Source organism: Lycium ferocissimum, chromosome 2, assembly GCF_029784015.1.
Source record: "Lycium ferocissimum isolate CSIRO_LF1 chromosome 2, AGI_CSIRO_Lferr_CH_V1, whole genome shotgun sequence".
Taxonomy (NCBI): Eukaryota; Viridiplantae; Streptophyta; class Magnoliopsida; order Solanales; family Solanaceae; genus Lycium; species Lycium ferocissimum.
The window spans coordinates 50,886,889-50,902,702 of NC_081343.1; the positions used below are offsets into that span (position 1 = coordinate 50,886,889).

At 33.1% G+C, this 15,814-nt stretch overlaps 1 protein-coding gene across 3 annotated transcripts; it reads right to left on the bottom strand.

Annotated features, from left to right (window-relative positions):
• Positions 1-1,825: 1,825 nt before the first annotated feature.
• Positions 1,826-9,868, bottom strand: LOC132043440 (floral homeotic protein AGAMOUS). Of its 3 annotated transcripts, none has more exons than XM_059433934.1 (9): positions 9,716-9,868; positions 9,238-9,475; positions 4,842-4,923; positions 3,002-3,063; positions 2,784-2,883; positions 2,655-2,696; positions 2,501-2,542; positions 2,218-2,402; positions 1,826-2,095 (listed from the first exon to the last, which is right to left on the bottom strand). In XM_059433934.1, exons 2-9 carry the CDS (start codon positions 9,465-9,467, stop codon positions 2,092-2,094), a joined length of 747 nt encoding a protein of 248 aa, XP_059289917.1. In that variant the 5' UTR covers positions 9,468-9,475; positions 9,716-9,868; the 3' UTR covers positions 1,826-2,091. The 3 variants fall into 3 exon arrangements, with proteins under 3 accessions (XP_059289917.1, XP_059289912.1, XP_059289921.1); XM_059433929.1 differs by having other exon boundaries at positions 2,501-2,545; XM_059433938.1 differs by lacking the exon at positions 1,826-2,095 and having other exon boundaries at positions 2,214-2,402.
• Between the last annotated feature and the right edge of the window lie 5,946 nt (positions 9,869-15,814).

The window sequence follows — 15,814 nt, forward strand, 5'->3', positions numbered from 1 at the left end:
GGACCGTTTAGCCTAACAATGTCGAAGCCTTAAAGATATCCCACGCTAGGCATAAGTTTGATTTGAAGAACAAATTTAAGACCAGCCCATTTGAAGAGCAAACCGTGCAATTTCTTTTATCTCCTCTTGTGATACCCAAACATTTGTTCAAGAGTATTTCCATGTAGCTGATTCTCAAGAAGAGTGTGAATTTATCATGAAATACGAAAAAAATTATACTCCCTCTGTTTCAATTTGTTTGAACCTATTTCCTTTTTAGTCCGTACCAAAATGAATGACTTCTTTCCTAATTTGGAAATAAATTCACTTTATGAATGATTTACAGCCACACAAATTTTCAAGGCTTATTTTGAACCACAAGTTTCAAAAGTCTTCCCTCTTTCTTAAATGTCGTGCCCAGTTAAATGAGTTCATATAAATTGAAACGGAGGGAGTAGTATTAATTTGGATCCTTTGGTGGATAAGTTTAATGTGGATGATATTAATGAAGACACGTTAACTAACAAATATATGAAATTAACAATCAACTAATATGGAATTTTTACTATAAGTGGTCGTTTGGTGCATGGCCAAAATTATACCGGGACTATAATCCCGGGACTAATTTATCCTATATCTTGGGATTATTTTATACCATCTAGGAGATGGTATAAAATAGTCCCAGGATAAGTGGTATAAGAAGGTATATCTCAGCTTATACCATGGGATGTATTTTATATTTTGTTTGGTACAAGGTAAAAATTTATCCTGGTACAAAAATTAGTGCTGGGATATCCCAACTTATACCTTCTACCAAACGACCCCTAAGAATGTCAATTGGTGAATTTTCAACTTATTAGGTTCTTCGTGAAATTGTTAGCAGTAAAATTACCGAGGATGAGGGATACCCATGTACCATCTGCTATGGGCTTTATCTATTTACGAGTATAATTTAGGGAATTTTACACTGTATGCCAATTATGGCAAAATATTTATCCGTTTTAGCCCATCTTTTTTAAATTACCTGCCATAGCCATTTTTTTACTCTTCAATTTTTTACTAGTCTTATACATTATAATACACTTTTATACAAGGTTTATACATTGTCTACAGTAGATGTATAAAGTTATATACTGTTGTATAATTTTGTATATTAGTCTTATACATTATTATAAACTTTTATACAAGGTGTATACATTGTCTACAGTAGGTGTATAAAGTTGTATATTGTTGTATAAAGGTGAATATTCAAGTTGTGCCATGAAATGTTAGGCTGTAGGTTTGTAATTTAAAATATGGGCTATGAATATGTAATTTTGACCCATAAATTATTTATAACTTAAATTTTCCCTATAATTTATTGATGAAAGGTAGTAGTACCTTTTTACTCCATTCCTAATTTGTTTTTTCCAATTTTCTGCGCAAATAAAAAAGGGAAAGGAAAATCTGCTCACTTTTCTTTTCCTTTCTCTTCCTTTCCAATGTCTAAGCAGAAAGTTGGCCACCATAGCCAGTTCCTTATGTTTGTATACAGAAGTGAAGCCGGGATTTAAAATTGTTAGGTTATGAATTTGCTACTGAACCCATGGATTATTTTAGTTATTGAATTTGCAAAATATTTATACATATTTGGTGGATATTTTAATACAGCAAAAACTATTGTTTGTTCTAACCCTAGCTATCTAATACTGTAGCTCCACCCTGATGGCATATTTTTCTTTTATAAGGTAAAGATCCTATATATTTTATGAAGTTGAATGCAAATAATGCAATAATAACGAGAAACTTGGAGAGATCCTTCCTATTCTCTTCCTTATGGAGTGAGATATATGAACCTTCCAAATAATTAGAACAAAAGGAACAGTAGTTATCAACTTAATATAATTAGCTTAATTCCTGATAGTACACTGCCACAAAAGGAACATAAAGCAAAAAAAGTACATGTCCACTTAATTAACATACAATATTCAAGAGTCTCAGCTCATGCAGCAATAGTAAAATATCGGATACATACTTAAGTTGATCTTCAGTTCCAATAATCTTCAAGCATAATAGTAGTCTTCTCTTGTGGTTTTTATGTAGAGCACAGCAGAAAGAAGACATTCAACCATATTAGCTGCTCAATGAAAAAAAAGATACCTTAGTTATTTCATTTTATGCCTTAGTTTGACTGAGTATGAAATTTATTTATGTAAAGAAGTCTTTTGAATCTTGAATTCGTTAGGAAGGAGAACTCACACTAGTTGAAGAGATGGTTGATCTTGTCTAGGGTAATGGTTGTTGGATTGCAAGCCATTAACTTGTAGATAGTTTCGGGTATCGAACTGCTGAGGTGGAGGCAGAAGCTCATAGCTTGAACTCCCTGGCATCAAGTTCATCTGCTGCTGCTGATGCTGATGCTGAGCTCTCTCAGTTTCAGCAATCTGTTTGTAAAATTACTAACAAAAACCAATGAGTTTCTGTAGAATAAATTACTTATTTAAGGAAATAGCAGTAAGTACTAATAGAGAAAGAAATAGACCTTTGCTCTCAGGTACTGATTGTTGTTGTGTAAGTCAACTTCCTGCTGTCCATTATGTAACAATTTTGGCATGAATAAATAGAAAGCATCATGACCAGAAAAAGACTAACTTGAAATGGCAACTAACTAGAAGAAAGAATGTACTATGACTTACCCTCTTCTGCATGTACTCAATTTCAGCAAACAACAGCTCATTCTATAATTTGAGGATAGAATGTTAGAAATTAATAATGTCATTACAGGGATTGAATATTTCATCAGAAAAAGTGAAGTAATTAAGCACCTTTTTGGATCGGACTTTGCTAATCCCTTTTTCAATTTTCTGTTCCAGATTCTTCAGATCTCTGAGATTCAGTGAAGCCAGAGATTCACCCATAAAGTTCCTGAATCAATGCAGTTGAACATAAAAGGAGGACTATTAACAACAAAGATAAAAGTAACAACAATATACAAATAAAACACATGAGATTGGACAAGGAAAAAAGAACACTAAAAAATCACCTGTTCTGATTCTGCAGGTTTCCAATTTGTGCGCGCAGTTTGGAGGCTTCTTGCTGGTAATACTGGGATTGATTGAACAACATTTTTACAATAACCACAAGATATTATGAGCTACTATATCATGAAACAATCATACTTTAAGAAAAGCCTCTCTGTGTGTATAAGGCCTTTAATTAATTTAAAATGAATCTGGAAATACAAATGTCCTCTCTTCAATTGGTAAAGCAATTTGAATATCAAACAAGAAAAGCTTTAACCTTGAGTAACATTGTTGAATGTCATACAAGAAAAGCTTTGACCCTCCGTAACACTGAAAATCATTATCTTTTCCAAACCAAAACTAATTCTCTTATAGTCAAAGAGATAAACCAAAGTAATCCAGTAGCTACCCACCTTAATATGACTCTGAAACAGTTGATTCAGGTCCCATTTTGTTACTATATTTCTTTTATTACATTGCCAATGAGGATGGAGAAAAGGGGAAAGAAATGATGCACAAGTGATGAGCTTTGAATCCTCCACCTCAACTGTGTAAAGCAGGGAGCTCACCTAGTGAACTAAACCGCAACCCCATATTTTGTTACTACGGTACTAATTAATTATCAAGAAATATGTATTATTTTTAATTGGAATAAGTATTTATAAGTAGGATAACTAAGAAAACACTAACCTACTGCTTTTAAATATTACTCACTCAGGTCCAATTTACTTGTCATATTATCCTTTTACATATCCTTTTAAGAAAACATGGATAATTAGACTTATTTCAAGGCTATCCTTGTTTATTCTTTGATATTTCACCATAGTATTCTATGTCTAGTAAATGCTCGCTTTCTCAACGCTAAGGCTGAAATTGGGAAAAAAAAAAGTTTAATAGATAATTCTTCTTGGTTTCTAGAACGACAAGTACTCCGCTTACTTGTCATATTAGCCTTTTACATGCGCTTTAACAAAATATTTATAACAAATTTTTTGTATTTATTTAGTTTTTTATCCTTCACCATGTTAATTCCTCTCTCCAATAAATGCTCACGCTATTATTGCTAAGGGTAAAATTGAAGAAGGAAATTATTAAGTCTTTCTTGATTCTAAACAATGACAAGTACAAAAATATTTTTGGTAAACATGACAAGTATATAGGAAGGAAGAATTTTGAGATGACTATTTTTTGACAAACATGAAAAGTAGAGAAAGGATCGGAGGGAGTAAAGAAAAGAAGAGAGAAGTCTATTACTCCATATGTTCCACTTTGTTTGATACTACTTCTTTATTTCAGAATAGCATGATACATTTCAATATTCTCTTAATTAATGCATAAATCGGATCACAAGTTCTAAAAGTTTTGCAGCCACACAAATGTTACAGAATATTTAAGACCATAAATTTCAAAAATCTTACTTTCTTTCAAAAAAATTTTGTCAAGTTAAACTCAAACAAATAAAGTGAAATGGAGTAATTTACATTATCTTGTTCTTTTCCAAATATCAGAATGCAACATTGAATTTTCATAATAATGCAAGAATATTGCCAAATGATCCATCTTCAAGGTGGCACATCTTTAACCTAAGAATAAAGCAGGCCAACCCTGCCTGTTGTAATTATCCATCTTTCAATTTCTTTGGCAATTTTAGCAGATAAATTAGGAATAAGTTTTGTGAAATTTTTTCCAACTAGTATTTGTAATAATTTGGCCAAACTTGAAAACCTATGCATCCCTGATGTCATTTCTACTAGTACTATGTAATGACTTTTTAAGTTTTATAGTATAATATTAGTCCTTTATTACTCCAAAAAAAAAAAAAAAAAGGAAGAAGAATATTTCCAGTGATTGAAATAATACCTGAGCATTGGCCTCGGATATTGAACCAGTGTTTGAGGAATCTGAACATGCTTTCTTGTACCTCTCAATTGTTTCTTTCACACTGGACCATGTTTATGTTAGATTGATAGCTTCTTGTCAATCATATATTAAAACCATCGACACACATAATCAAATAGTATTTCCAAAGTTACATGCAAATATCCAAGTTATATGGTCATTAAGACATCCAGAAGATCACTAAATCTTTTATGGCTATCAAAATCAAGATTCAAGAGAGGACAGAATAAAAGGCCCTTTATATAATACATTATACATAGTCCTTATATCCTATGAAACATGAAAGACAAGAAATTCTGGAATTTTCTGAATTAAGAAATAAGGGTACACCTTAGTTCCTTTTGAATTGTTGATATTAAGGCAAAAAATTACAAATAGTAAAGAAGACTTCTTGCACAAATTCATTTCCTAGGTGAGGATATAAATTTGTTTTGCTTAGAAATTCAAAAGAAAGAAGAAAGGGCATTGATTTTGAGAGGATTTTCTTCAAATGGCTGCACTATGGTATTTCATCTCAATTTGGCTGCTTCTCTTTTTTTTTTTTTTTTTTTTTCTCTTTTTCTATTTAGATTTCGTATTCGAAATTCATTGACCTGACTACTCTGGATTGCGTGGAGTAGGCTCAATAAGGAAGTAAAGCGCTATCAATAAATTTATCCTTCCATGGACTTGGAAGCTGAAACTTCATGTTAAGGATAAAGAGATCACAAACATCCTACGCTACACTCCCTTACCTTGGGGGGGGGGGGGTGTACAGAAAGAGGAAAAGAAATATATAACTTGGCACATTTGCACAAAGCAATGACTCTTTGTTTGTACTTTGGATACTGTGAAAGAGAAGAGAAAGGAAGAGAAAATGGCTGACCAAGAAAAAGAAGGGAAATAGGAGGGGGAAAAAGTTTTTTTTTTCTTTTTCTCTTCACTAGGGAAGAAAGAGACCTGAAGAGAATGTGTTAAGTAGGCATTTGGACATGCGATTTCATCTCTGATTTTATCTCATGAGATGAAATCCCAAATCATCCAAAAAGGCATGATTTAAGATTTGAAATCATGATTTCAAAATTATAAATGTAAAATTTGACCCATACGTTTATATTTTGTAAAAAAAGATCCATAAGTTGGTAGATATATTTACCAATCATGTTTACCAACCATAAGTTGGTAGATATATTGTTCGTACCATGTGAGAGACTTATATTAAAGAGTAGTTACATTACTATTCATGTTAAATTTTCCTTTTTATTGAACTAAAGTTTGATCAATTGATGTTGTATTTTTTAGAAAGGCCTTCTAGTAGAGTATTAATTTTATTATGAACTATGATTTACTCATTTGATAAGATTGTATAAGAATAGGAATTTTTTTTATGGTTTTCACTACTTGTGGGGTTTTTATGTTTATAAAAAAACTGCAACTTAAGAAATCCAAATTGCATGTCCAAACATGATTTCATCTCGTGATTTCATCTCATGAGATGGAATCATGTCCAAACGGCTCCTAAGTATATGTAACGCAAACTTGCCGTCTTATTTTCTCTTTATACTTCAAAAATGAAACATAACATTTACGTATCATTTTCTCCTTTCGTAATTTCTATCCGTTCACTTGTTTTAAAACAAGTATCAATTATTTTGTCCACACGTGACAAACCAAGGAACTGTTGATAATATGAAATTCCAATTTCCAACTTATCCTTCACTTTGCTTAAGTTTGTTATTCCTTTTTTGGTTAATTGTTTTTCCTAAAAATTGAACAATATACAAAATCCAAAAACTTTTACATAACACAAATTAAAGCCAAAGACTACCCGTTAAGTGTTGTACATAAGTTCAGGAGAAATTAATTGTATATGAACCCTAGCTTATATATCTTCATTATTGACCATAATCTAAGGGTGAGACAGATTTCAAGTTCTAAAATCACTTTAGACTCAAATGTTTGTTCATTTTGAGCAAAAACTAGAAAGGACTAAAGATTATGATGGAGTAGTAAATATTCATCCATCTTTAACTAAAGGTCTCGAGTCAAAGGCTTACTGGTGTGATCCATATTAGTTGAACCCAAAAACAAATACCAAATAAAAATAGAAAGAACGTCTTAATTACTTCTCTTTGGCGTGAATCATGGTAGTTGGGGTTTGATTTCCCATTTTCCAATTTCCTTCCCCTCCCCCTAGAAAATAAAACTAAACCACTACCCTTTTGTTCAAACTTCAAATGGTGAAGAAAATCCAGATACTTTTCATTTAATACACTTTTTTTTCTTGCTGATTTAGGCCAACACGCAATGCTGGAAAACAGAAATATAGCAAAGTGTTGCTTTGAGTCAGAGACTCAATCTGTCCACTCAAACATGACCTTGACATAAATTTTCTAAAACCTTAGACCTAAGACTGAAAGAAATGAACCAAACACTGAGGAATGACTCACATTTCCTAGTCTGTTCCTACCTTAATTTCCTCGAGCTACTGATTGGCTGCTCTCTGCCAACCTGGCACAATTTCCCACCACATGATTGGTCCACTGTTTCAACGGTTCAGATTTGTGCCACGTCACAAATTCAATTTATTCCTTGGTTAATACCCATTAGCTTTAGTTTTTTACCCACCTAGGGTTTTGTTTCAATGTATAAACTCCTTTTTTTAACACTCTTGTAAGGTAAAGTGAATAGTATGATCCAGTCTTGTCTGTCTTATATGATCTGATCTGAAAACACTGATCACATCAGAACCGTCCATTTTTAAGCAGCCAATGCCATGCAAGAAAGAAAGCCAGAGAGTTCAGAATTCTCTCATTGGTTGAGAATAAAAACTTGTACGGACCTATGTCTCATCTCTTTCTTGACAACACCCTATAATAAATTAATTACTCTTTTTTTTTTTGGAAAATAAAAATTGTTACGTAAATATATCTATGCAAAAGATCCTCTTCAAGTATTTGATAACATAGCTAGTAAAGTGTACCTCTGAGTAATTTTTTCATTGGTTTAGAACTTCTCTTTCTTACACTTCTGTTTCTTTGCTGTTTAAGTTCAAACAGCTTCAGAAGCTTTGTAAAAGCATTAAACTGAGACATCTTAAAGCAAAATAAAATAGGGGTAGTCATTTTTTTTTGGTTTCACCATTGGAGTTAGAAATTAAGAGAGAAATCAGAGAAGGGAAAAAAACCATTCCTTTATGTTACTATAATGTGTCTTTTCTCAGCAGATTTGTCAACAAGTGTAAAATCTTGTATGACGTGACCAAAGATTCTTGTAACTGAGACAAAACTTACACCAACCACTCACTCAAACAAATTTTTTTTGGTTCTAAAAAACTCTAAGCTAGAGTGTAGACGACCCCATTGCCTAAATGGTGTAAAACATTTCAAGAAAATAGGAAGTGAAGTGAAGAAAAGGGGTGAGAGACACTAAGAAGAATGTCAACTTTTGTCTATAATTGATCTTTGAACTCTGATTGGTTAATTTTTCTACTACCATTTATTTCAAGGAAGAAAAAAAGGCTTGAACATGTGAGCCATGTATGAATTTTTTTGATTATCAGAAAGGGAAAAAGTGTTAGAGATTTGTAAAAATTCCTAGCTAAAAAATAAACCCTAATTAGGGCAAGTTTGACTCTACCAAGAAAAATAAAGCTCAAGACAAAAAAGAGTAGTACTTCACTGCTATTAGTGAATGAAGTACAAAACCCTAATCTTGGTTTTTATTGGCTGTGAAAGAATATATGTCATATAATCTATCACAAAACAAGTATTAATGAATTGTCAAGTCATTGGCCAATTAGAATTTGACAGCTTTCTTGTTTGATCTTTGAGAGAGAGAAAGAGGAAAGAGAGAAAATTTATCAGCAATGGAGGAAGAAAGAGTATGCTGATCTCAGAGTTCTGATGAGAGTACTTTCTCAAATTTCTACTTATTTTCTTACAACAAACAGATCTATGCATCTACATGTCTACTAACAAAAATGGGATCATCAAAAGAGAAACTTCCTCCAGATAGAGAAAAATTGAAACAAACAAACAAAACCATTAACACAAAAAGGAAAGGAAAGTCAATCTTTGTTATAAAGGAAAACTCAAAGTCTAAAAAACTTCACAACTATATGATCAAGTTGTCCTTTGGGAGTTCAGATCTTCCTAAGGATTCTGTACATCACAAGATGTATAAAGATTAAAACTTTCCAAAAATAAACAAAGAATTTTAGTTCCCCTTTTAAGGAAGACAAAAAAATGAGAAATGAGGAAAAAGGGAGGACCCTTCATCTTCAAAGATGAAAACTCGACACACAATATGTATAAAAATTAGAACTTTATGAAATTTTGAACACCTATAATTTGGTTTATTTGAAGTAATAAACTACCTGTTGTTAGCATACTCATAGAGCCTGCCTCGGCTTGAGAAGACAATCAAAGCAACCTCAGCATCACAGAGCACAGACAATTCATAGGCCTTTTTCAACAAACCATTGCGCCTCTTGCAGAAAGTGACTTGTCGATTCGTCGTGTTTTCGATCCGTTTGATCTCAATCTTTCCCCTTCCTAGTTTCCTTTGTGGTGAGATCTCTCTTGTTAGATCACTTTGGAAGTCCATAGCTTCACCTACATCACACAAAAATATATGAAAATCTTGATCAGGATTTGAACTTTTTGTGTTTCAATACAGCAAAATGAAATAATCATAGATAAAAAGCTAAAGAATTTGGATTAAAATCCCAACCCCATATGGTTTTCTGTTACATTAGTTCAAGAAATGGTTTTAAATTGATAGATAAAACAAGGGAATTAAGTCTTGAGGTAATTTGGGACATGGTGTATGAATATTTTCAGTCGATGACTAACCTGGTAAGGAAAGAAAAGGGGTTGGAAGATGAAAATAGAGAGTACACAGAAGATTTTAGTTCTTCCTTGCAAATTAATATGCAGAGGACATATAGATGCAGAAAATGGAAGAGACTTTGCACTTAGGGATAGGTATTTATAAAGTAAACGAGTGCTTACTTTTATTTATTAGTATGTTACTACTACCACTTATCTAACTAGGATTTTCTTTGTCTGTTTATTCTTATGCTAATTTTACATTAAACTCTGGAAATTTGATTTCTCTTTTTCTATTTGTTGGCTTGTGTTGAACAAGCACAATAGATTGTTAAATAGGGAATTATCTAATGAGAGATGATCAGTCTTTTCTTGTCCATTCATTTTTCTTGATCTCTGGTTTAAGTTTCTAATTCTGGTCATTAGTTTGTAAACATTTCTCTTTTGATTCATTAGACCTTTTTGGGAGGAAGGTGGGGGGTGGGTGGGAGAGGGTGAGATGGAGTGGTGGGGGGTGTGGGAGGAAGTGGACAGAGTAGAAAATGACCCCTGAAAGTGACAGTGATGTTTGATGGGTGAAGAGCACATTGGACTAGGTTACACTCAAGCTTAAATGCTTCTCAGATTTTTTATTAGACCTTTTAAACAACCTCTTTAAGCAAGATTTGGACCAAATGAGACCAAAACGTTTTCCAGGTCTTTTAATTCTTGATTTCTATGTATGAACTCCTCCTCTCAACACACTAACAACACTCCCTCCCCCCCCCCCCCCCCAAACCCCTTGCCTTTACCATCCTCCTCTTTTTCGATCCAAAATTTGTTCAACTTTTAATTTATACATGTATTAGTTATGCGGGTTTCAAAATTGTAAATCAAACGTCGTACTAATTTTATATATGAATAACTTACTTCCTAACTAGCTACCAAAGGCGGTAATAGTTATGCAGAAATTAATACATGAATAAGGTGTCTCTTTACTAGCTACCAAACATGGTATAAGTTATGCAGAAATTAATGCATGAATAAAATGTGCCTTTACTAGCTACCAAATGACCCCTTAGAAGTTCGAGTTCAGAATTTAATATTTGTTGAAATTTTATGATTTTCACATATATATTTATGTTTCGTGTGAAAAATATTGCGTTTGATTGAACTCGTAGCTCAAAAGTTGCATCCGCCTCTACCCCCTCTCCCCCACCATCATTACTTTTCTTCTATTCATGACCTTCCTACCCCTAAATGTACATTTTACATTGTGATCTTTTGTTTTTTTTCTCACACATAAACTCAGACTCTACCTTGATCAGTGATGGAAAGAGAAAAAGAAAAGACTAGATCAGTGAAACTAGCTATGACAAAAGAGAAGGTGACTGCCATGTGACATCCAGTGCTCTAGTTTCTTTTCCATTGAAACTCTTCTATGAACAACCACTTATATCAAGTTACCATCATGCCATAAAGTTACTTGTTTCTTTGGCAAGAAGGCCAACAAAACTGTCTATATGGCCAGTTTGTGCTCAATGACAAATACAACAAATTTACTTTCCTCTTTTCCACCTTTCCATTTTCTTGCCTATTTTTTTTGCTGGTCATGATTTCTTCGTCCAATTTCACTCTTTTCTCAATTTGCCACTACCCTTTGACCTTACCCTTATGATATGATTCGACATTACAATGAGCTTAATCCTTTGCCCTAGACATTGGCCTAAGTTCTTGTTCTTTTGCTCTTATTAATGCTTTTTCACACAGGAATTGTCATTCTTCTATGCCAACCATGAGACATGTCTAACATTGCATTGACAATGCATTGTTTGGCAAGAAAATACATTAGTTTCCGTTGTCCACTGAAGCCACAAGATCCAACCATATTTGTAGATTGATAGGGGAAATTTGAAAAATGTCTATTGCATTAATAAGAGAACTTAATTACTAGAATTGGTCCAAGGATTTTTTATTTTTTTTTGTGCTTAATTAATTAAAGTGAAAAATCCATTGGTGGAACCCTAGAAATAACTACATGCCATGGAGAGGATATGGTTGGAAATGAATGATATTTACAAAGGTGCCGTAACTTTTGATATGTCATGTCCACTTCTTGTAGCATGTGTACTAATTCCACTTAGAAATAAAGGAAGGCAGAGTGCGGTTCGTCATTGAATAAAAACACTTCAATGCTTGCAAACAGATTTTTTTCGTCCACCATTAATTTTAGAGGTTATAAAATTTGTTTCTATGCTACCTAAACATCATGAAGTGCGGATGATAGGGACGTACAACAATCTTGTCAATTTTCTCCAAATCTTGAGGGGCTAAAGCCCTTTTTTTTGCGCGGAGTGCCCTTCAATGCACTTGTCTTTAATTTTTGCCCCTCAAATTGGCGGTCTTTAATTTTTGCCTCTTTCGCCTATTACCATGAGGTTTGGGTTCGAACTCCAATTCAGTAAAAAAAAAAAAAGACAATTTCGCAAGGCGTAACCAGGAAGAACGTTATGCCTCGTTCGACTAAAGTTAGCGCATGCGCAGAAGCCAGATTCGTATAAGGCAAAACTCTGCCTGATTAGGCAGAGTTTGACCACAAACTTTACCTTGAAACTCTGTCTGAAGGTAGCAAAATTCTGAGGCAGAGTTTTGCAGGCAAATCTCTGTCTTGCGAATCCAAACTCTACCTTGCGAATTTTTTTTAAAATTTTTGATTGAGCGAGGGTTCGAACCCTAAACCAAGAAGTTCTAACGAAGGGCAAAAATTAAAGACCACCAATTTAATGGACAAAAATTAAAGACCACCCCAAAATCAGGGCATTCCTGCGAATTGGCCTTTGTTTTTTGCAAGATAAGATGTCTCAGTACATATCTAAGTAGTATTAAAATATTGTCTCTATATTTGGTTACTGAATAATCAAAATTGTTTGTTCTATCAATATTTGAATGTACATTATTTACTTTTAATTAAAAAACTATTAATACTAAATATAGAAAGACATGATTTCTCAAAACATACTAAAAAGGAAAGAGTAATATCAAGGAGTAATAAATACAAAGTTTTTTTAAAAAGTAATTAAATAGTATATCAACAAAATATTAGAATTTTTTTTTAATTTATATAAACAACAATTACACCTTACCTATATGAATCCTCCCTGACTATTTTCCATCAGATACATGTGTTGAAATGCTGATAGATTGTTTTCTGTTGAAAATAATTTTCAAAAATTCTGATAAACTCTATTAGCGATAGTGGTAGTTACGATGGTGGCTATCTATAATGATAGTAGCAAGGTGTTGGCTGGTGGTGGTTAGTTGGTGGAGGTTGACTTGCAGTGGCGATTGGTGGTTATATGGTGCATGGTGGATGACGATTGAAGTAGTTGTTAGCAGGGGCGAATTTAGGCATAAAAAATGGGTCACGTGAACACATGGTCACCCGACTAAACTCGATATATTATATATATAATTCTTAAAATATATCTAATATTAACCGAAGGAACACATGGTCAAACTAGACTGAGTGGAGCACTGGTTAAGCCCTGGATTTAATCCCTTAAGGTCGTGGGATCGAACTCAACTAAATGTACTTCTTTTTATTTTATTTTTTTAATTTTATTTAAAATGGTGAACACATCCTCTTAGCGCCTCTAGTTGTTAGTAGTGGTTGCGGGTGACAGCTGATGGTAGAAGTAGAAGTAGATAACGGTGTATCTGGCTGGTGGCATATTGGGGTGGAGGTGTGGTGGTTGCTGGTTGAGGTGTTTGGTGGTAATTAGTGGTGGTGGTGGTGATAGTAGATGGGCACTGACTTACTGCTATCGCACAATTGCAGTGGGGATTGTGTACATGTTGGAGGTTGGTAATGGTGGCTAGCTGATATAGAGGTTGTTATTGCTCAAGTGGGTTATTCGTGATGATACTTGTACGGTGGTGACTGATTGCAAAGGTGCATAATATTATAAGCTATTGATAGTAGTTGTTGTGATAAATAAAATAGTGGTAAAAAATTACTTTCGAAAAAAAATTATTAAATAAATAATGTTTGAATGCTTATAGAACTTTGTAATAGATCTGAATGATTCATACTTATTAAAGCAAACAAGTGTAAAACAAATACAAATAGTGGACCAAGATAAGAATAATTTAGAGTTAGATCCTCATAAAGTTGAAAAAAAATGGGGCTGAAGTGTCAAATAGAAAAAGTTAAGGAATCGACCTGAATATTGCCTGTAAAGTTAGTAAAATAGTTGAGAATTGAGATAAGTGATCGTCTCATGAGGTGAAACATGTTAAAGGATCATTTTATTAAAGAAATGGCTTTAAAATGTTGAATCTTATTCTTTAAAATAAGCACAATAGAACTTATAATAATTAATGAATAGGACTAAAATTTAAAATGAAAAGAGGAAATGAGTCAAAAATTAAATTTAATTAATGTAGAGATGTATAGTAACTACTCCGTAAATAGCAACCTGAAGAGGTCCCGAAGGTTGCCCTTTATTACAACACTGTGAAGAAGTATATTTCCATATAAGAATTTCCAGACATGAATGAAACATGGCTGCAGAATTTAGATAGAAATATTAATACTTTCTTTTCTCTTATTTCTGAGTTTCCTATAATGATAATGACCAAACATTTCTAAAAATAATTCACTCATTCGATTTTTTAAACTACATATATGTATATACACGTTCATATGTGTATATACCTGTCTATATATTCAACCTGTGTTACCATCAACTCTTATAACATAATAGTAGCGCTAGTCTCTTCCATACAAGTACACGTTCAATTTTCACTATTCCTTCCGTTAGTCCTAGAATTCTCGAACATTAATTTCAAAACAATCAGGTTAATTTGGAAATTTTGCTCATGAAAACATGACTCCCCCAATTTGTCCAAGTATGGGGGTTATAATCGGGAAAACATCATTAATTACCTGCACATGTTCCCTCTCAAACTATCTTCGCTTCTGCTCAGCCCAGCCAAAACTAATTACCCGACGTGTCCCCCTCGCCCAAACCCCTTCCTCCATGCTATCATCGCAAGAATTTACATATCATGATGGTATCATGGAGGACTAAGAGAAGGACTGAAGCAGTCCTCTATGATACCGTCTCAGTATACTTATATACTACGATGGTACCATGGTCCTGAGGAGTGTCTCATTAAAGGACTGAAGCAGTCCTCCATGATACCATCACAGTATTACTATTATATATAAGGGACAACAAAAACGCTTTTATAGTCCTCACAAAACTTTTCCAAAAAATGTCAAACTTTTCAATTAATTACTTTTAGGTCCTAAACTTATTTTTTAAAGTCAAATTTACTTTTTTGTTCTTATGTCACTTTTTAAAAGTCGTCAAACATTCTCGCCTTATTTACCTATTTTCTATCCTAGATCCGATACCATGGAGCTCGCGTAATCTAGATTCGTGTCGCATAGGGCCCAATCGGGGAAGCGTCCCTACCAAGGATTTTTTAATACCCAGGCTCGACCACGAAATCCCTAGTTGGGAGAACAACCCCATCCGTCGCACTTTATTTTTCCTGCCGTTTTCTTCTATCGTATCTTATCTATTAACCTAAAATAGTCATTTCTTCGCTAGATATTCTTGCTTCTTGGTGCTCTTTATTTTTTTCGTTTTCATTTGTTGCTTATTATAGATTTTTACATGTAAGCATTTCTTTTACTTTATATTTATATTTGAATGAGCTCAGATAGTTTTAAAAATTATTAAATGATGCCATATATATGTTAAAATAAAGACAATATTATCGCTTTTTTAAGATCTAAGGTTATCTTTAAAATCTCTTGTTTGGTTAACTAAAATTAATCTTTTAAACACGAAATGAGTTTGAAGTATGGCAGAATTAGAGTGTCAGCTAAAGAATTGATCGGATTTTGTTGGTCCAAATTTTGTATTTGTCTTTTCATTAAATATGTACAAATTATTAATTTAGAACTAAATAACTTAAAAATTAGAAACTCATATATTTCAAATTATGGCTCCACACTTAATTTCAGTAAATAATTTCATCAAAATGAAAGTTAAGATATTAAAGGACCGAAATGAAAGTTTTGCTTTTATATATTGAAAAAAAATATTTTTTTAAGTTTAATTATTGCCC

What these genes read in the sequence shown, in the direction of transcription:
- LOC132043440 (XM_059433929.1), bottom strand. Translation starts at nt 9,467, where the DNA reads ATGGACTTCCAAAGTGATCTAACAAGAGAGATCTCACCACAAAGGAAA. An exon ending in TATCCGAGGCCAATGCTCAG is followed by an intron (nt 3,064 to 4,841) that starts GTATTATTTCAA and finishes AATCAATCCCAG; the next exon opens with TATTACCAGCAAGAAGCCTC. An exon ending in GCAAAGTCCGATCCAAAAAG is followed by an intron (nt 2,697 to 2,783) that starts GTGCTTAATTAC and finishes CTCAAATTATAG; the next exon opens with AATGAGCTGTTGTTTGCTGA.